This window comes from Haliotis rufescens, unplaced genomic scaffold (assembly GCF_023055435.1).
Source record: "Haliotis rufescens isolate VD_foot unplaced genomic scaffold, xgHalRufe1.0.p SCAF_3, whole genome shotgun sequence".
Taxonomy (NCBI): domain Eukaryota; kingdom Metazoa; phylum Mollusca; class Gastropoda; order Lepetellida; family Haliotidae; genus Haliotis; species Haliotis rufescens.
The window spans coordinates 4827438-4849036 of NW_025964001.1; the positions used below are offsets into that span (position 1 = coordinate 4827438).

At 39.3% G+C, this 21599-nt stretch overlaps 1 protein-coding gene across 2 annotated transcripts in view; it reads left to right on the forward strand.

The window, feature by feature from the left end:
- The window catches only part of LOC124131835 (inactive tyrosine-protein kinase 7-like), a 137282-nt gene that overhangs the window by 110956 nt on the left and 4727 nt on the right, over positions 1–21599 (forward strand). For both annotated transcript variants that reach the window (XM_046495326.2, XM_046495328.2), the window contains exons 8-16: positions 5754–5920; positions 14245–14384; positions 14927–15074; positions 15628–15897; positions 16953–17104; positions 17969–18089; positions 18267–18407; positions 19524–19748; positions 20788–21020. In XM_046495326.2, the coding sequence (XP_046351282.2) occupies positions 5754–5920; positions 14245–14384; positions 14927–15074; positions 15628–15897; positions 16953–17104; positions 17969–18089; positions 18267–18407; positions 19524–19748; positions 20788–21020 (1597 nt within the window). The remainder of the gene's footprint in view (positions 1–5753; positions 5921–14244; positions 14385–14926; positions 15075–15627; positions 15898–16952; positions 17105–17968; positions 18090–18266; positions 18408–19523; positions 19749–20787; positions 21021–21599) is intronic.

Here is a 21599-nt window from a genome sequence, read left to right on the forward strand (position 1 = left end):
TATGTCACAATTATCACATATATGATAACAATGTTTTATTGCATTGTTTAACAAGCTCCAAGTACACCATGTTTAGCCAAGATTCTGTCGTGGCAAGTTGTGTAATGGCATCGTCACAGCAATACCTAAAAAAGAGGGCAGTGTACAAAAACTATGTAATAGCTTTTGGAAGAAAGATATGGAGTAAAACTCTGCAAAATGACATCGCAGGAGGAGAGAAATAAATGATGTGACTGAATGGTTACGGCAGATATCTCACAATGTCTGTCTGCAAAACTGGTTGTCTGGACGCTAGCATCTTGTTGGCAGCCATGTTTTCCTGTCTGTGAAGCTGCATCAGTTGCCGACTGAGAGTAGATACAGTCTCCAGTGTCAAAGCCAATAAAGTTTACAGGGAATACCTCACATGGCCAACATCCTTACATGAGACTAGCCACCATTGCACACAGATAAAAAGGAGCAAGAAGAGGTGATCCTTGCTTCCATTACTGTTCCTCCCTGTTGCATTATGGGAGACAAGAGTGTAGGCTTCTCTGTTGTAATTGCCAGTGAAGGAAGGAGTGGGTCTTCATAATGAAGGAGGGGACCTTATGTACATGCACATACACAGATGGCCCAAGATGAAAGAAATCTTTTTAAAAAAACAAAAACTTAATTGTCACCTTTCAAGTGGCCTGAGATTTCTAACTAGTTCACTGCCATATTTATACACACCTCTTTGTACCTATGTGAATAATTGGTGAGGCTGTAACGCTCGACTGACATTTTTACATTGACAGATTGCTCTGTGAGATAATGTTCTTTGTTTACTTGCAAGGATTATGACATACTTCATGTTCCTAACATGTAATGGTGGAGATGATGCACTTGTGTATCAACATTGCACTTTTTTGTGGTATTACAATGAGCTGGGTAATCTTAATGGGTTTTGGGCCAACATTTGGGGACGCTCGCATCTGATAGTCCTGGACGTTGCCCAACCTCCATTGTTGCTGATTTGTAGGAATATCTATATAGGCGTCAGAATAGATCAGTAACTATTAGCTCAGAGAAAGAACAGATTTAAGAATAAAATAAAGACAAAGGATGGGATCCCTTGTAATAACGAGGCATGTGCGATTAAACAGAGGTATACACAGGCCAGTCCATGTGGCCAGGGAATCCATTATATTCGTAATATTTCATTTAAGTAAACAATTCTGACATAAACTGTTCACGGCTGCTTCATTCTGCAAAGCACTTGTTGAGCCTTTCTGTATTGATTTCGTATTTCGGGAGAAATCTTTTTCAGGACTTTGTAATAACGGTGTATAAGTAGGTCATCAATCAAGATGTCCAACTCCAAGAAGCACTTGGAGGGACGCAGATTCCAAACTTCCTTCGGATGAACTTTCTTACTGTATGTTGAACCCGGGAATATTAGATGTTTACTTACAACTCATAAGTCATTGTCGGAAGTGGAGTTATCAATGGTGTCATAGCAGTATGCGAGAGATTGGATCATCTTTGAACTTTCATGCCTTATTACTCAATATGACACTCAGCGGTGTTGGATGGCAAACAGTTTCACAGACTTTCATGCATGTTGCCGAACATCACGCTGGACTGGTAACTCGAGTCTTTATAGATGTCATAAAACTCATTGACGGAGACACTTATTTATGTACGTGTGAGACAGCTCGTAAAGAGGCCCTTAAGAATTTAAGTTTATGAAAATAATATGATGTCTATGTAGGGTTTCTTCAAGTGTTATTACAGATCAATATTCCATTTTGTTGGTCATATCTTACCCTTGTCAGTATCAACTTATCTGAGGCTGCAGTGAGTTTATGTACTTAGTGAGTGAGTGACTTTTGTTTTATGCTGAAGTCAGTTTATGAAAATAAAATAACATCTATATTGTTTTTCTTCAAGTGTTATTACAGATCAATATTCCATTTTGTTGGTCATATCTTACCCTTGTCAGTATCAACTTATCTGTGGCTGCAGTGAGTTTATGTACTTAGTGAGTGAGTGACTTTTGTTTTATGCTGCAGTCAGTTTTAATATGAAAATAAAATAACATCTATGTTTTTTTTTCAAGTGTTATTACAGATCAATATTCCATTTTGTTGGTCATATCTTACCCCTGTCAGTATCAACTTATCTGAGGCTGCAGTGAGTTTATGTACTTAGTGAGTGAGTGACTTTTGTTTTATGCTGAAGTCAGTTTATGAAAATAAAATAACATCTATATTGTTTTTCTTCAAGTGTTATTACAGATCAATATTCCATTTTGTTGGTCATATCTTACCCTTGTCAGTATCAACTTATCTGTGGCTGCAGTGAGTTTATGTACTTAGTGAGTGAGTGACTTTTGTTTTATGCTGAAGTCAGTTTATGAAAATAAAATAACATCTATATTGTTTTTCTTCAAGTGTTATTACAGATCAATATTCCATTTTGTTGGTCATATCTTACCCCTGTCAGTATCAACTTATCTGAGGCTGCAGTGAGTTTATGTACTTAGTGAGTGAGTGAGTGAGTGACTTTTGTTTTATGCTGCAGTCAGTTTTAATATGAAAATAAAATAACATCTATGGTTTTTTTTCAAGTGTTATTACAGATCAATATTCCATTTTGTTGGTCATATCTTACCCCTGTCAGTATCAACTTATCTGAGGCTGCAGTGAGTTTATGTACTTAGTGAGTGAGTGAGTGACTTTTGTTTTATGCTGAAGTCAGCAGTTTTCCAGCCCTACCATGGCCCATGTAATCTGGCCAAGCAGACTGGTGACTGATGGCATGAACAACGGGTTTGATGAATCACACTCAGGCATGGCCATAATTGAAAGGCCAGTTGAATATACGTTCCTGTTTCTCATGACTGAATGGTAGGGAGGGACTATTTTATCTTTTGTTTTATGTTTTTAGCAGGCAACAAATCTGTGAAACTATACTTGCCCCTGCTTCTGATTTAGCATGTGATCTCTGTTGGCCTCGTCCCTGCAGCTCAGGGTGCAAGAAAGTGGAATTTGGTGGAAGAAACTAACTTTGAGTTGAAAATGTATCTTATCAGTGATTTTAAATAAAAAGAATTATTTAGGGGCAATTTTAGGGGAGGTCAGGTCAGGTCATGAGAAACAAAAAAGTTATTTTAAGAAACCTTTTCACTCGGAAGCAGGTCTCTCAATAATGATGGGATGCTCCACTGGACCTTCCGTACAGTCCCTGTAAGACGGGCGTAACACTGGTTACATCAATATTGTGTGGAGATTCAGGGCTGGTGTAGTTGGCGACTTTAAGACCCTGTTCTGGGAGATGACGTTAGATAGAATTCCCAGTGGCACATACACACTAGATTGAATTCCTACAACCAGACAGTCTTAGTACGATGTTGTATGAATAAATGTATTTATTCCAATATTGACTGGCTGTCAGTCATACCAGTGCTGGGATCTTTTCTACGATTTCTTTTCCGTCAAAACACTGCCAAAGAGCGGAAAATGCAGCTCACTTAATTTATCAGCGATAAGATTGGTCTTGCCAGAGGCAGATGCCTGCGATACAGGGTGCCCCAGTAGCTGACTCGAGTCATTGCATTACAGTGGCAAGATTAGAGGTAGTAAACTGGGAGATTATCAGGAATGGTAAATACAGTGCTGGTGCCAATGTGTTCCGTCTTATGAGAGATCCATTCTTTTGATTCTACATCTTTATTCCTGTCTTGTCATGAGATGTGAGGAAGCCAGTGCTTTTTGGACCGGGCTATTTTGTCTGTTCCATTGTAGAATTACTGCTTGTCTTGGTTTAACGATGACATGTGTCATCCAATCACAGTATACTTGGCAGTTATACCTGTTGTTTAATGTGGATTTGATACAGAAATATCTCTTCTAAGGTGATTCATTAGCTAGTCGACCAATCAGAATGCAGAATTGTAATCAGTCATGGATAGATTTTTGTTGTTCTTATATTTTTTATTCACAAAAATTAATTATTTTCATTGCATTTAATGAGCTTCAGTCCCTAAAAGAGTATTTAGTTGAGTTCCGGGATAATAAAATTGAAATGGTGACGACGAGACATCCTGACAAGCAATCACATCCACAAGATAGCTTTGAACTTCAATCCAAGCTTTTTAGGTATATTTCCTACAGGAAGAAATGTCTGGGCTATCAAAGATGAGACAAGTGAGTTGGTTGATGGCTCGGAGTGTGGAACAACATACACCACATGGATGGCTGCAGATGGGCATGTTTGGAGGCGGAATTAGGCCCGTTACATTGCTTACATCAGCTCTGATGGGGGTTTAATCAGGAAATTAGTTCTGCTGTGTTAAAGCTAGGAATCTATGAAGATAAATGTGAAACCTGCAACTAAACAGCTGATAACTGTGGAAATTACACTGCTAATTCTTGTATTGCACAACATTGCCACCATATCACCAGTCAGACTTCCACCATTGGTGTGTTTACACTCCACACTGAAAATAAGCAGACGCGAGTCGAAACGCAATTCAAGCTGATAACTGCTAAAATTTTGTGGATTTTGTAGAGTTAATGTTACTGTTTGCCATGTCTCAAAATAGTTTTTATGCTGATAAAGGCTGAAAATTCGTAGGAAGTAGGTTAAATTCAGGGACGCGACCAATTTCCTTTTTCTGCCGAGAAGACTTTCTGTGAAATGCTGATTGTCATGTCTGAAAATTGATCATTAGTTCATGCTGTTCAAACAAGTACATACCTGATGTTAGTTAATACAGAATTGTTGAAATATTTTAATAATTTATAAAACGATGCTGTATGTTGTGAGTCTGATGGCTTCATCATGGGAGTGCGTATGACTGAGTGCAGGAGGTTGGCAGGAGGATAGTACACGTGCAAGTATTTATGTATCACCACAAGTTTCATGGGTTCCAGACTGTTCCGTTGTTGCATGCCCACCATGATCAGGTAGAGAGGGCACCTGCTTTGTTTGTTGTGTTAGGTAACTAGGTTTATTATGACACATCTGTGTGTAGATGTTGAGCAATCAACACCACTCCAATCAAAGGACCGTCAATGGGACACGGCTGAATCCCAGCATCCAACCAGGAAGTGACGGCATGCTTGGGATGGGGGTATTTGTCAACTAGTAGTATGATTGCAGATTCAAGCGAACAGGAAATCAGCGTTATTGTGAAAGATGATTTCTGTAATGTGTGAGTGAGTGAGTTTGGGCTCACTTCGCATTTCAGGCGTTTTTAAGGTTGAGGACCACATCAGTTAAAGGGATGGTGGTTGCATTTTTAAGAGCTAAGACCACTTCAGTCAAAGGGATGCTTGTGGCATTTTTAAGATCTAAGACCACTTCAGTTAAAAGGGATGCTTGTGGCATTTTTAAGATCTAAGACCACTTCAGTTAAAGGGATGCTTGTGGCATTTTTAAGATCTAAGACCACTTCAGTTAAAGGGATGCTTGTGGCATTTTTAAGAGTTAAGACCACTTCAGTTAAAGGGATGCTTGTGGCATTTTTAAGAGTTAAGACCTAGAGATTTGAACCTGTCTTTCAGTGGTGTTCCTGATGCTAAATAAATTTCTTTAGGAAATAAACATATTGTGTTTTCATTGTAGAGCTGTCGATTTGACCTTGCCAAATGGAATTTGGAACCAAATTAGCAACGGTTTATTTGATAATCTCTGATTGACCAATCAGAATCGCGTAATTTCTAAATTCATGGTAGCTTGAGGCTTGTAGGTGTTTGTCTCATCAACTTTATTCTGTGTTTCAGGTTCTTGGACCGAAATGATCTGGTGGTTGCTTCAGCTGGACCAATACACGTGGACGGCAACAAACTGGTGTTCGAGAAGCCGCAGGAGATTGACTCGGGCAACTACACCTTCATCATCAACAACACTGCAGGAGAGAAGAAGAAGAGCGTCTGGATCATGATATCAGGTGAGCTAACACTCTTTATCACATTGGTTGTAAGAAGAAGAATGTCTGGATGTTGATGTCAGGTGAGCTAACACTCTTTGTCACATTGGTTGTGGTTAGAAGAAGATCATTTGGGTCATGATATCAGGTGAGCTATTACACTTTGTCATATTGGTTGTGGTAAGAAGAAGAATGTCGGGATCATGATATCAGGTGAGCTAACTCTCTTTGTCACATTAGTTGTGGTAAGAAGAAGAGAGTCTGGCCAATGATATCAGGTGAGCTAACTCTCTTTGTCACATTAGTTGTGGTAAGAAGAAGAGAGTCTGGCTCATGATGTCAGGTGAGCTAGCAGAGTGTCATGTTAGTTATGGAAGGTTAGCTTCATGAATATATGATAGAGTCAGGTCTGTAGTGCTGTGATGAACAACATAATAATTAGATTTCATGTATTGAGGAGGTGAGCTTCAATGATGAAATAATCTATGAGTCACAGTTGAAGTGATCTCCTGTGTTACTGTTCGTCAAATTGATACAAGGTGTTGTGAGATGGTCCCTGAACCCTGAAGGAATGAGGGTTCTCAATTTAAATATGTAACAGTCAAACTGGAAAAGGCGACAGGGTTGATAAGAATAATGCATGCAATGAACCCCATCAAAGACTGTCTACAACAACAGTGTGGCTTGGCCAGGTGAGCTTCAGCAATGATGTGGTATATTTAGTCCCAGGAGGACAGTAATCTTTAATGGATTTTATTAGTGTTACTTTGATGAAGAGAGTGCAAATAATAGGACCAAGGAGGTTTGCATGTGAAAATGTTCTAAATAATTCAGAATGTAGTTCCTGAAAACGGAGTTAAGGAAGGTGCCGTGAATGCAGGAATAGTCATGTGTGCTACAGATGTAATCTGCATTAAATCCGCTGGATAAGGGATTTTTGTGATAAAGCGTCAGTTAGGTTTATGAAAATATTCATATTTACAAAATATGGAAAGAATTTTATATATTGTAGGAGCCTCTTGATTGACAACATAATGACTGCGTCATGTGGTGTATATCCATCTTAAATCTCCAAATTTATTTTTTAAATATTTTTTTTTGCCAAGATAGGCTGACATATTTTCTAGCCAACACCCTGTCCTCCCAACATACTGCGAGAGTTGTCTACCCCATACTGTGCTATTGCAGGCCTGCCACCAGGGGGCCGTGCAGGCTCTATCTCTACTCTTCGCAATTAGTTTCATCAGCTTGTCTCACACTTCTTTTGTTTATTTAACACTTCAAATCAAAGCATAAGGAAAAAATGTCTTTTTTTAAGCCCTGAAAATAATATGAAAGAAATTGATAAAACAGGCCGTGAACAGTAGGGGTCTCCCAACTAGTGTTGGTGTGGGTGTTTAAGAGCTTGCTGGGTATGTTTGGTGATAACGTATTGTATAAAATACAGTCATGCTCATATGTTTTGACAATATCTGTAAAGTATTTTATTGTTGGTTGTCGTGAGAGTGTGTCTTATCACCCTAACCATCCTCCTGCTACATAGAGCTTGTATCAATTAGTGTCACTCAAAATTGCTTTAATTAGAAAATTACAAAGCCGTGCGAAAGTTGCAGTTTGTTATCAGGAAAAACATGACGTAAACTAATTGGCCGGTAGATCGTTGTCCGATGTGCTCAGTGTACACAGTGTTATAGCCTACCTCCTACACTGTTGTGATTCTACAAGATGAAATCTTAATATCTACATCTAGCCAACACAGGGTGGTTTTATGTGTTTGCTGAGGTGGTGAGATGAAATTGGGTATCACATCGCATTCAAGATTAATGCACATATATAGCGACGTGAATGCACTAATGTCAGTTTCATTGTGGTAGCCTACAGAGATGCCATGCCTCAGTTTAACATGGATACCTCACTCAGACACAGTATACTGACTCCACTTAATGTTGAGCACTGAGGCAGGGAAACAACAAGTACCATCTTTTAATGTCTTTGGGTATGATGTGACCTTAGCTCTCCGAGCAGACACTCTATCCACTAGACCACGGAGGTGGTAAAAGCTTTTGGTAATTTATTCGTAATCACAAGCTTCAAATGCTGGAAACTATCTGCAGAAAGATGAATTAGGGCGTCATCATGTCAGTCTGATAATAAAAGCAGTAATTAAAAGTTTGTCAGGCCCAAAAAAGATTTTGGACTTTCTCCAAGACATATTTTGAAACAGATAATATTATTTTTTTATATAGCTATATTTACAGATTTGCTTAAACATTCGAGATCACAGGGGAATTGGGGCTCAGCTGGTTTTTTTCTCCATATTTGGGCCTTGTTTGATTTGTCAGTATCTTTTGTACTGCTATTAAAACAAAAACATCGACAAGAGCTACAATAAACGACCAACTCCAAGTGTTCCTAACTAGAATGTTAATGAAATATAATCTATCTATAATATACCACTCATAAAAAGTTAAGGACCACCCAATTTTATCATATTACTATAGTTGATCTGTCATGCCATGACAGATTGACTATAGTAATATTAAAGAATCAGATGATCCTTTACATTTTTTGAGTAGTATATGTTCAGATAATTCATAGGCTATGTGTATAATCCACCTCTTGCCTCTCCCCCCTATGTGAACAATGAACCGTTCCATGCACCTGTAGACAACACATTTGCCAACACAGGTTTTTCTCCACTTCATGTTGCACTAGATCCTGACACCCTCTGGTTAAGGGAACCATTGAGATGTGAATATTCATGACGTGGAGTATTCATTGGAGTGAACAATGTTTTGTGTCAAGACACCATATCTGTGACATAGTGTAGTTGAAGTTGAAAAATGATGTCTGTACGATTAAAAAAGCTTCTTGAGTGATATCGGTGAATCAAGATGTTCTGTAGCCTCTGCTCTCTCCACAGGTAATCACACACCATTCAAAGGGAATACATTTCTCTAATCTCCATACAATCTTTTAGATAAATGCTTATTTGTTTAATAGATTTCGTTTGTTTGATGATATGATCATTACTTGAAAATACCTCAGATGCTTAAAAAAAAGCCAAGTTTCTTTTATTGCGATAATTGGCCCCAGATTCTCATCTTTAAGATGAATCTGTTATGTAGGCAAGGAAACCAGTGTACATCTCGCTGCTTGTCAAACGCTCTCCGATCACAGCAGCTGTAACTTCATGTTAAATCTCTACTCTCTCGTAATTATCCTGACTTAGCCCCTTTAAGTAGCGTTGCATCGTACTACCTTCTCTGCTGGCTACAAGCTGTCTTTATAAAGGTGGGTCTCCCCCAAATGCTCATTTCTCCTGGGTGTGACTTGGTGAGAGTTTGTTGCCGTTATTTTTCATTTAAGATTTTCTGTTGTCCTGTTTGTATTCTGTGGAGAGACGTCTGACCCTGATAAACGTGTCATGTTTATGAATGTTAAAACAGTTTTTAACTTCAGTTCAGAAGTATTAATTTCAGCGATATATAATGTATGTTATTTCACTGTGTAAGTGTGTGTCAGCAATTGATAAGGAATTGCCCTTGGCTAGTTAGTTATTGTTTTATGATCCATGTACTGAAATAAAAAATTAGTTGATATTTTGAGCTGAGAATTTCTTTTTGTTGTAAGAGGATTAATTTTGGGAATGATTGAGGCAGTTACCTATTGTTATCTTATCATATAGAATCGGTCTTGAAATGTTTTGTTATTTCAAAATAAAAAAAATATAAAATTCTAGGGACTGATAATGTCCAGGAATTTTTTTATCTGAAGACCAAAAACTTCTAAATTTATGATATACCACAGCACCAGCTGCATGGTAAAAAACCAACTTGTAACAAAGAAAGTTAATATAAAAATCTCTTAAAATCGCTTTGTGAATCATTGTTTACGCTGTGTAAAGAGCTTATATGCCCTGTAGTGAGTGTATGCCCTCTGCTGATGGCAGAACAACCAGCCGAGTCTGGCCACACTCACAAGCCAGTATTCATCTATTTAGCAGACTGACGACATCGCCATGCTAATCTCATACAAGACAGAGGGCCGTCACGGATCACTGGTCCATGGTCCTAGCGATGCTCAACATCCGTACCTCATAAAAAACATACACAACCTTTTTGCATTACTTTTCTTGATGTTTTTTTTGGTGTTTGTTGGAAAAAATACCATTAGTCCATGTGGGCAGCTGTTTTTGTTTTTCAACTTTTCCTTAAAATGATCATAATTGTGATTATTTTTTTCTGCCCAGGATCACCATGTCTCGTCCCCATGTGGGGATTAGTGTTTATGTACTTGCTTTGTTTGTAAATATGTGAGACATCTATCTGATCCTACTGTTAGACATTTTTATTGGATAGTTTGTTGGTGACATTCCAGACATTTGTGAGGTTTTATCCAAAAGGAATTTCTTTTATCACCTTTTTGCAACTAACCTGTTTCATTAAAATCTGTCAGAGCTCCAGATAAGCTGTGGATTTGTGTAAAATATGCATTAAATACACTGAAATACTCAGACAAATCAAATACGCAACAAAAACTATAAATATGCTATTGAAATAAAACTAATAATACAACTTTTAGATAAAATGATTACTCATATTGTGAATGTTAGATAAAGAGCTTGTGCGACAAACAAACTCGAATAGATTCCAAATGAAAAGCACATCTCTTCTAGTCAATGGATCATAAAAGTTGCTGTTGGTTATTAAAAAAATAGTGCCTTTCTTACAATCAAAATATTTTGCAAACGAAAATGGCTTCCCGAAGAAAGAGATGCAACAAATGCAGACGGGAAAGCTTCTATTCATGTAGATTTACAGTGATTCTTTGAAATCGGTTTTCAAGTTAAAATACCCAATTGTCAAGAAACAGTTGGATATAAAATATTTGAATACCCTCTAAAAATTGTGGATACCCAATCAAAATCAAACCCATGGGTAAAATACCCAAATAACCATAAGCGTATCTGTAGCACTGATCTGTAATTTCATTCTTTACCGGTATTTGAATGGAGTTACGATGCAAATTTTCATTATCTTCTCCAAGTTAGCAAGTTCTTGAGCAGTTTAAACAACATGTGATGATATCCTTTGATAAATATTAAAACACAGATTGATATGACAGTGTTGTCTGAGGCCTTCTTCCTTGGGATACAGATAGTGAGGACAAGGAATGAATGTAGGAGATGGTTTAGTCGACAGACATGGAGAGGTCATATAGTGGGATAAAGGTGGTGTTTAAGGGTTTCTCCTAATTGTTTTATGCTATTCAGAATTCTGTCATATTACTAAAGTTAACATGTCATGGACCCGTGAAGATCCGGGGTAGAATAGGTCTTCAGCAACCCATGCTGGCCCTAAAAGGCGACTATGCTTGTCGTAAGAGGCGACTAACGGGATTGGGTGGTCAGACTCGCTGACTTGGTTGATGCATGTCATTGTATCCCCTTCGGGTGGTTCGATGCTCATGATTTTGATCCTGGATTGTCTGGTCCAGACTCGATTATTTACAGACCGCCGTCATATCGCTGGAATATTGCTGAGTGCGTCATTAAACAATAAGCAAACAAACAAAAACCTGTCATTGCAAGACTGATTAACTGTAGGAAAATGAAAGAATCGTGTGTTCTTAACTTTTTTTGTAGTATATTTTTTACAACTATGTATTTTTATATTTGGGAGGAAATGTTTTCAACTTTGTTAAGAGTATACCAACTGCTCAATATTTGTAGTCATATCCCCAAGTTCCATCTGGACCAAGTAAAAGCTGGGTGGATGGCACCTCACACCTGATTCCTGTCAGTAATGCGTCTGGTGAATAAATATGTTATGTCAGCTGGGAATATAAGCAGTAAGCTTCAGATTCCGTCATATCACACAGACTCTTCTGCTAACTTGATGTATTCCATCTGTCGCAGAGAAAACATATTGTCATATCGGCCCTGTAATGAAAATAATAATTCTTAAAAATTCCGCTGATCTGTTTGAACAATTATCATTTTTATTCTGGGAATGGTATCCAAATCTTGAGCAAAACCTACTTCTGTTTTAGATTTCTCGACAGTCTCTGAAATAATTTTAAAAATGATTATGTCCTCGTCTGTCGCTGTGTGGCAAGTATGTTTAATGCAGATTTAATCAATATGTTTTCGGAGAGAGTTGTCGTGAGACATTCAGGCTGCAAGATGAAGGTGAACGCTCTGTCGACATGTGATGTGTGTTACTTCTTGAAAAGAAACTTAATACAAATGTCCTTTCCTTTTCGGCTTCATCTCGTTACTATCTGTAGTGGTAAACGACGCATCTTGCTTCACTTGAGAACATTTAACATTTTAACAGACGCTTAGCATTTATGTGCGAACTCCATATGAAATCCTGTTCTGGTTGTACTTGCATCTATTTCCTCAAATCAATTATGTGAGAAAATAAAATATTAAACTGGCAAAACATTTGTAAAATGGCTGTAAACATGAATGTTTACTTAGGCTGGAGTTAGGTTTATTCCCTGTCCTGACTGTTGAGATGGAAGTATTCTGTCGTGCAGTGACGTGCTGCATGGTGTGTACAGCACCATCACACTGCATGGACGGCATGGACGTTAGGAATCTGCAGCACGTATTGAAGATGTCTGCAGCTCTCGAGAATGTTGAGATGTGTTGATGAGGGAGTGGGCTCTTAAAATATGAAACACTCTATTCAAAATGTGTTTGAAAGTGCACATTAACAGAAACTTTAGCCCGTTCTGGTGGCCATTAATATAGGAGCTCTTCAGGTTTGTGATGGTTTAAAGTGCTGTATACAAGTAAGGCAATGGTCGCACAATCACAGAAATACTTGCCTAAAGACTACTTATCAAAAGCCCTGTTTCAAACTTGAATGATATTTTAAAAGAATATAAGGTTTATGTGAAAATAGTTTTAAAAGTTTTCCGCTGTCTGTTCAAAACAGTTTGAGTCTTCTGGTTGACTTTTGATATCATTTTAAGTTGATTTTAGTCAACTCATGGTAAGTATTTGTTTAAAGATTATGTTATTGAACATTGTCTGTTGAATGGAGGGAAATAAGGAGGAGTAACGGATGGTATTCTCGTTTTCCTCCTTCCCCCCATTTCATCTGCCTGTAACATGCTCTTTAAGTTCGCAGCCAGAAGCTACATTTGTATATTTAACAGAAAAATGACATTTTTATTATGATAACTTTGCCTCGCAACCAGAGAGTACGTAGTGTTGTCTTGTAAATGAATGCAGCATGTCCGTGTTGGTTTGTCAGAAGCCCACGATTTATTGTCACCTTCAAAGGATGTTTGTGTCTGACAAAGCATAAAGTTTACAAACATCAGCGTTTATTGCAGAGACAAAGTAGGCCTGCTAGCCATGACCTACGCCCTGTCACTCATCTAGGGCACTTTTACCGTTCACTTCCTCGGGGAGGTGATTGGAAGAGCCACCAGGCGGCTTCCTGGGTCTCAATATACATGGAGAGTGTGATACCCAGAACAGATTGTGATTATATATGACAAGTTTAGTATTAAAACAAATTTATGAAATATGTAGAGACTATAAGCAATAAATATTAATGAATATTTGTCTTTTGAAGTAGATTTTTTAATATGAAATTATCACTAAGATACATATTCATATTTTCTTAACTAATGTATTCGGACGACCTGAAGTGACCCCTAATGGCACCTATATCAGCCAAACATCTGATGACTGAGTTTGCTTCCCACTGATCTGGCCCCTCCACATACTTACATCAACTGTTATAGGCGACCAATCAATCAAGTTTAGTCTCCAAACCACAAACGATGGTACATGAGTATATACATATACAATATATCCATAATTTATATCGCAGATATACACAAATGTTCTACTTGATTTTCAATTTTTACTGGGAAACTGTACAATAAAATTGACCAGATTTCTGAGGTCCATATAGCTGCATAAGTTTAATAATTTACACATTTTTTACACATGTTACCAGATGATAAGTTCGATGAGTGCCCTGCAGTTACAAGTTTGAAACCATATTTCTTGTAAATCAATATTTTTCTAGAGTATAAAGACGTTTGACCTAGATAATGTTGAAATATTCAGTCTTTGATAAGGTACATAAACTTCATATGTCCAATAAGGTAGTTCTGTAGATAACCCAATAGATGACATTAAATATGGTCTTCAGTTTTTTGCACGCAGATTTGAGTATGAACCTCAGATATGTTCATTAAGGGTACCTAGTAAGGGTATAAGCACCTTTACCAAAATGTCATGTTGAAAGAATATATAAGTTAAAATTTTAGTCAATCTTGACTGTGATTAAATATGTCCTGTTTTCTTGCAGTGCCGCCATTCGTCAGTCGTTCCCCCCAGCCGAAGGAAGTGGAGGAGGACGAGGGGGTGGACTTCAACTGTCAGGTGGTCGGAACCCCCTACCCCGTGACCACCATCACCTGGCTCAAGGACAACAGCCCCATACATGTGGTCAGTGCCACTCACTCACTCACTCACTCACTCACTCACTCACTCACTCACTCACTCACTCACTCCCTTTGTTGTTTAACGCCACACTCCAGCTATATGAATAATAATAATTGAGTCTGGAACAGACAATCCAGTGATTGATATCATGAGCATCGATCTAAACAATGGGAATATGATGACATGCATCAACCAAGTCAGCGAGCCTGACCACCTGATCCCATTAGTCGCCTCTTATGAAAAGCAACAAGCATTGTCGCCTTTTATGGCAAGCATGGGTTGCTGTAGACCTATTCTACCCCGGATCTTCATGGATCTTTCCATTGGAAGCCATGTTGAATAGGAAATGGTTGTGATATCTTAGCAGCTAAAACATTTGTGTGTCCAGGACCTATACTTTTGTATGCATCAAGATATAAAAATGGTTGTTTTTTTCCATGTTAGCCAATCAAACAGCTGGAAACGACATGACATACCTATAAAACATTGGTCTGTTGTATACAAGTGTAAGAGGATGTTATACATAATACTTTCCATTCCCAAAGGGTTCTCCACGGCACAGAATGAATCAGCAGTCAGGTGACCTTCGTATGTCCAAGGTCATTCTGGAAGATGCAGGAGACTACGCATGTGTGGCAACAACTGAAGGTCATCCCATCATTGTGTCCAGCCGAGCCTATCTCAAGGTCAAAAGTGAGTCAAAAACTGTCCGTTTTAACAAATCCAGATTGGTCTTTTAGGTGAGGTGAGGTGAAATTGGGTTTAACGTCGCGTCCAAGATTATTGCACTTATATAGCGACATGCATGCACGTGTATGTGTGTGTGTGGCTGCTTGTACTAGTCCGGACTGATGCCGATTTATAGTGCTAGCTCACTGAGATACCATGCCGCAGTTTAACATGAATACCCCACTCAGACACAGTATACTGACTCCGAGCCGACCAGTCCTTGTTTTAGCCCCTTAATGCCGAGCGCCAGACAGGGTAACAACAAGTACAATCTTTTAACGTCTTTTTGTATGACGCGGCCCGGGATCGAACCCTGGACCTTCCGCTCTCCGGGCGGACGCTCTACCACAAGACCACGGAGGCGGTCTGGTCTTTTAGGATTCCAGCAGTACCCACATGCTGTTGGCATAAAACAAGATTAAGATTTATAAAAGATTCCTTCTGCCACCATGCCAATAAACATTTATGGTTACAGAATTAGATTCCATTTGTTTTAAGTTTTTTGTTCTGTTTGAAGGGAAGCTGAAGTTCAGCCCTCGGCCCCAGAACACGTTCCTGGAGCTGCACGGCTATGGGAAGGTGGAGTGTCACGCAGAAGCCGAGACCAGACCTGCCGTCACGTGGGTGAAGCATGGACCCACAAATCTGGACTCGCTGGATCACGTGTACCAGGAACGCGGAACGCTTTTCTTCCGTAACGTCCAGATGACTGATGCTGGATACTACACGTGTCACGCCACGTCAGGCCAGGTGTTCATAAACACTACCATCTTCATCAAGGTTGTTGGTGAGTACTCCATCGATTGTAGGTCATTTTTTAGAGTGTGAAAACTGTGGAAATGTGTATCAGAAAACTGAGGAATTATGTGTTGCAAAACTGAGGAAATATGTGCAGCAAAACTGTGGAAATATGTGTAGCAAAACTGTGGAAATATGTGTAGCAAAACTGAGGAAATATGTGTAGCAAAACTGTGGAACTATGTGTAGCAAAACTGTGGAAATATGTGTAGCAAAACTGTAGCAAAACTGTGGAACTATGTGTAGCAAAACTGTGGAAATATGTGTAGCAAAACTGTGGAACTATGTGTAGCAAAACTGAGGAAATATGTGTAGCAAAACTGTGGAAATATGTGCAAGAAAACTGGAGATGTCCGTCCTCATGATTTCAACTCTGATCTGGTTGTGCATCAAATGTTTCTCTAGTAAGCTATGACAAGTAGCCAATCTGTGTTGTTGTTGTTGTGTAGCTATGACAAGTAGCTAATCTGTGTTGTTGTTGTGTAGCTATGACAAGTAGCTAATCTGTGTTGTTGTTGTTGTGTAGCTATGACAAGTAGCTAATCTGCGTTGTTGTTGTTGTGTAGCTATGACAAGTAGCCAATCTGTGTTGTTGTTGTTGTGTAGCTATGACAAGTAGCTAATCTGTGTTGTTGTTGTTGTGTAGCTATGACAAGTAGCTAATCTGTGTTGTTGTGTAGCTATGACAAGTAGCTAATCTGTGTTGTTGTGTAGCTATGACAAGTAGCTAATCTGCGTTGTTGTTGTTGTGTAGCTATGACAAGTAGCTAATCTGTGTTGTTGTGTAGCTATGACAAGTAGCTAATCTGTGTTGTTGTGTAGCTATGACAAGTAGCTAATCTGCGTTGTTGTTGTTGTGTAGCTATGACAAGTAGCTAATCTGTGTTGTTGTGTAGCTATGACAAGTAGCTAATCTGTGTTGTTGTTGTGTAGCTATGACAAGTAGCTAATCTGCGTTGTTGTTGTTGTGTAGCTATGACAAGTAGCTAATCTGTGTTGTTGTTGTAGTTGTTTGTTAACCTTGCTATCTGTGGTTCTCTGCAGAGCGGCCCAAGTTCGCAATCCGCCCGGAAAACACGACAGCCTTTGAAGGCCACTCTGTGATGATCCACTGTCTGACTGTGGGCAACCCCAAACCTATGGTGGTCTGGGAGCGTAATGGGGATCTCATCCCCCTCGAGTCCCCACGATACAAGGTAAGAGAACAGTCTTACACTGGCCGGGGCCATCTAAATTCTCCAGTGTACCGGCTTCTAGACACCCAAATTTTGAGCATGACTAAATAGGTAATGTGACTTCAACTTTAATGAGGTGGAATGTGTTCCATTTGTCAAGGGATTAGGTCTATTGACTATACTCTGCTAGTAGATACATTCTTACTTCTGTCTATCTCTGACAGAATTAGGCAGGCACCTTGTGGGAGAACACTGATGGATTATTCAAATGTACAGATCATTAGGGTGTCTTCGAAACCATGTGTTCCCTGAAGTGTTCAAAATATATTAAGTTGAAGATGTTATCAATGGCTTGTCATCCCAGTTTGTGGTCATTCCCTGATGATAACTTGGTGTTATAAGGATGTTACCAACACCATGTCCCCAAGGTGTTCCCTGATGTTAACTTGGTGTTATAATGATGTTGACTATGTCCTGCCAGGTGTTCCTGATGTTAACTTGGTGTTATAACAATGTAGACTATGTCCTGCTAGGTGTTCCCGATGTTAACTTGAGGGCACGGGTGGCCCAGTCGTCTAAGGCGCCGCGATTCGCTGTGCAGAGTTGCGTCCCTTGGGCACGCCAGAAACCTATGATTGTGGGTTCGAATCCCGGTTCGCCCCGATTATGTTTCTAGGTTTGTCAGCACCATACCCGTGCTCGTGGGTTTCACCGAAGTGGTAAACGTCTGAGACCTGCATCACTTCGGGCTTTCCTCCCACATTAAGCTGACACGCCGTGATATAACTGGAATACTGTTAAAAGCGGCGTTAAACCAAACTCACTCACTCACTCACTCACTGATGTTAACTTGGTTTGATGACGATGTTACCTATGTCCTGCCAGGTGTTCCCGAACGGCACCATCCTGATAGAGAAGGTATTGATGGAGGACAAGGGCAAGTACGGCTGTGCCGCCAACAACACAGCGGGTGTGGTCCGCGCTGAAGTCTACCTCCGAATCACAGGTGAGACACTGGAAACGGCGCCATGTCGACAGCCTCTTGAATTGTAACACACATTTTTGTTGTGGCACTGTTGCTATTACCAAGCTGTAGGCGACGAAACAATGTGCCTCTAATAGTTTTTAAAAACTGGAGTTATGCTTTTTGAATGGACAATATCATTTCCTATTATTTCTTCAGATGAGGTGGAGAGTTTCAACATGATGAAGACCATCATTATCGCAGTGTGCATCGCGGGTGCGTACCTGGCGCTGGTCATCTCGCTCACGGCGTTCTGCAGTTACCGCCTGCTGCTTCAAAGGAAGAAGAGGAAGGGGCTCAGTGAGTAGTGCATCATGGGACTCGGACACGCTTCAACAGGCGAATACACGCTGTCCGCTCCATATCCTGTTTGCAAGAGAACCAATTGGTTTTGTTTTTGTTTAGATTAAATCTTTCCAATGATCAATATTATTTAAAGTTATTTGATAATCTTTTGTTGCAAAGGTAATTCCCTCAAGAATATATATTTTTCCAGTATGAAATTAGCTTATACATTCCAGCGATGTTGTGTATGTTTTGATGAATGTAAGCGTCGTGTTACGACTCCCTCGGGCATCTAATGTTCAGGGTTTCTACACAAAAACTCACTTGCATTTTTAAAATCTATCAAAATCAGAAAAAGATAAGGCCAAGTGGATATGTATTTTGGGGTGATCAAATTATTTTCAGTTTTACAAAAGTTTTATGACTTTTTAAGTCAGTTTGTGCAAATATGTGGATATTTTTGCAAAATGCTTTGCCTAACCCGAAAGAAACAAGATCACACATAGAAGCATTAATTCTGATTCTTTATGAACATAGTAGAAAATCATTTGGGAATGGAAAGTTTGAACCGTGTCTGCATGATGGACAAGAAAGCTGGGCTTGTGTCTAATACCAGTAACAGTGGAAAATGTGCAAGTTGATTACCAGTGTCTCTGAAGACTTTATAATGGCTGAATTAGATTCTGATATAAAGTATGTATGGGAGAAAAAAGCTGTGTGGTATGTCCGTGTTATAACAGACGTACATTGTGTTAGCACTGTGTTCATGATTTTGTCCACTTGGGAATACCCAATCAATATATTTCCACCATCAGTCCACAAGAAGTCTTATTGGTAAGATTACAATCAAATTACCAGTATATTTAAAACCTACCACTTTTCACTATGTTTAGCAAATCAGATCACGTCCATTCACCTGACTCTTGTCACAATATTCTTTTTGGCTGGTTGCCTAAAAAAACAAGTTTTTTTTTCATGCCAAGACAATATATTTGCCTGCAACTGCGATGTGTCATGAGGCACGGAAAGGTGAATACGTCATCTTAGTAAAAGTTTTATTGCCATGTCACTTTTTGTATCAAGAGAAGAAAATAGCTTCTTGAAATTGAATTTTTGCCCTTCTTTTTACAGTGAAGGCAGAGAATGGCGATATCAACCGTGAACAGCATGAATTACTGATGAAGGATCGAGACTCGGGGACCCAGTTTCGCAGCGACAGTGACAATCGTTCACACGTCTCCGGCATGAGCTCACACCAGTCACATTCATCCCAGTCCCAGCAGTCACGGAGCAGACGGTCAAGCTTTGACCGCTATCACTTCCCACGCCAGGATCTACAAACTCTCGGCATGATAGGTAAACACTGAGTTATTGAGGCCCACGGCGGGGACTCCCGAGGGTGTTTCTTCGTGTAGTTGTTCGCATCAGATGTTTAATGGATAATTTATTTTTCAACTTTTACAGAAGGATTACTCTTTGCATTTAAATCAGGGTCTGATGAGTTGAATTCAACTGCATTTTGAAAAAGTTACTTTATTTGGAAGAACTAATCTAAATTCTTTGAGGTGTTATGTGCTATTTAATTTTCTATTCACCTGAATTGATCTGAATCGTGAAGTACACCGTAGGTGATGTAAGAGAAGGTGCAGTATCCTATAGCAGTAGAAGTAGTGACTGTAGGAGCTGCAGGAGTACTGTATGTTAAAGGGCACCTGTCACTATGTGGTGTGTTAAAGGGTAACTGTCACTAAGTGGTGTGTTAAAGGGTAACTGTCACTAAGTGGTGTCTTTAAAAGGGCACCTGTCACTAAGTGGTGTATATTAAAGGTACCTGTAACTAAGTGGTGTCTTTTAAAGGGCACCTGTCACTAAGTGGTGTGTATTAAAGGTACCTGTCACTAAGTGGTGTGTTAAAGGGCACCTGTCACTAAGTGGTGTGTATTAAAGGTACCTGTCACTAAGTGGTGTGTATTAAAGGTACCTGTCACTAAGTGGTGTGTATTAAAGGTACCTGTCACTAAGTGGTGTGTATTAAAGGTACCTGTCACTAAGTGGTGTGTTAAAGGGCACCTGTCACTAAGTGGTGTGTATTAAAGGCACCTGTTACTAAGTGGTGTGTATTAAAGGTACCTGTCACTAAGTGGTGTATATTAAAGGTACCTGTCACTAAGTGGTGTATATTAAAGGTACCTGTCATTAGGTGTGTATTAAAGGCACCTGTCACTCAGTGGTGTGTATTAAAGGTAACTGTCACTAGGTGGTGTGTTAAAGGGCACCTGTCACTAAGTGGTGTATATTAAAGGTAACTGTCACTAGGTGGTGTGTTAAAGGGCACCTGTCACTAAGTGGTGTATATTAAAGGTACCTGTCACTAAGTGGTGTGTTTGTGTTGCAGGGAAAGGACAGTACGGCGATGTGTTTCTGGCCAAGGCACGAGGTATTCGACAAACTGAGATAGAAACACTTGTAGTGGTCAAATCTTTATTGATGAAAGACGAACACACTTTTTTCAACTTTCGGCAAGAAATGGACATGTATAGCAAACTTGACCACCCGAATATTGTGCGTCTGCTTGGCGTTTGCCGGGATATGGAGCCTCAGTTTCTCATCACAGAATATTGTGACTGGGTGAGATATACTGAGAAAATATTCACTAATAGACCACATAGCAGTTTGTTTTCATTTTAGGAAGAATTAGAGAAAATAAAGGATGTATGTCTTGTATATAATTATGTGTGGAAAATCAGTGCTAATATAGACACTTCTTTGTATTAAAGATGCAGTAAATATTTGTGCATGTTTATAGATGATTTTTAGACACTGGCACAGTGCCAAGCTCTGTGTCATTAAATTGAACTATGTATGGTGAAGCTTGAAAGCAAGGACTTATTTTAACAATTTTGTAAAATATGATTTAGCGGATATCAATTGCAGTCAGGACATTTTCGCATGACTTTTTAGTTTGAAAATGGATGATAAATCTAAGGTTTATCAAATGGAAAGAAAATATGTAGTCCCAGTCGAGACATGTTTTCACTTGGTGTTGAAGTAGCATCCGTTCCCCATGGCGTCGATGTCTTATCTCCGAGTTGTAAGGGAGATGAAGTCTGATTTGAAGATGAGTCATCTGAACCTCCAGTATTGTATCATAGGCACCCCCCATGTTGGCCTGTGCTTCATGGTCAGTCACTGGACGCTGGCTATTAA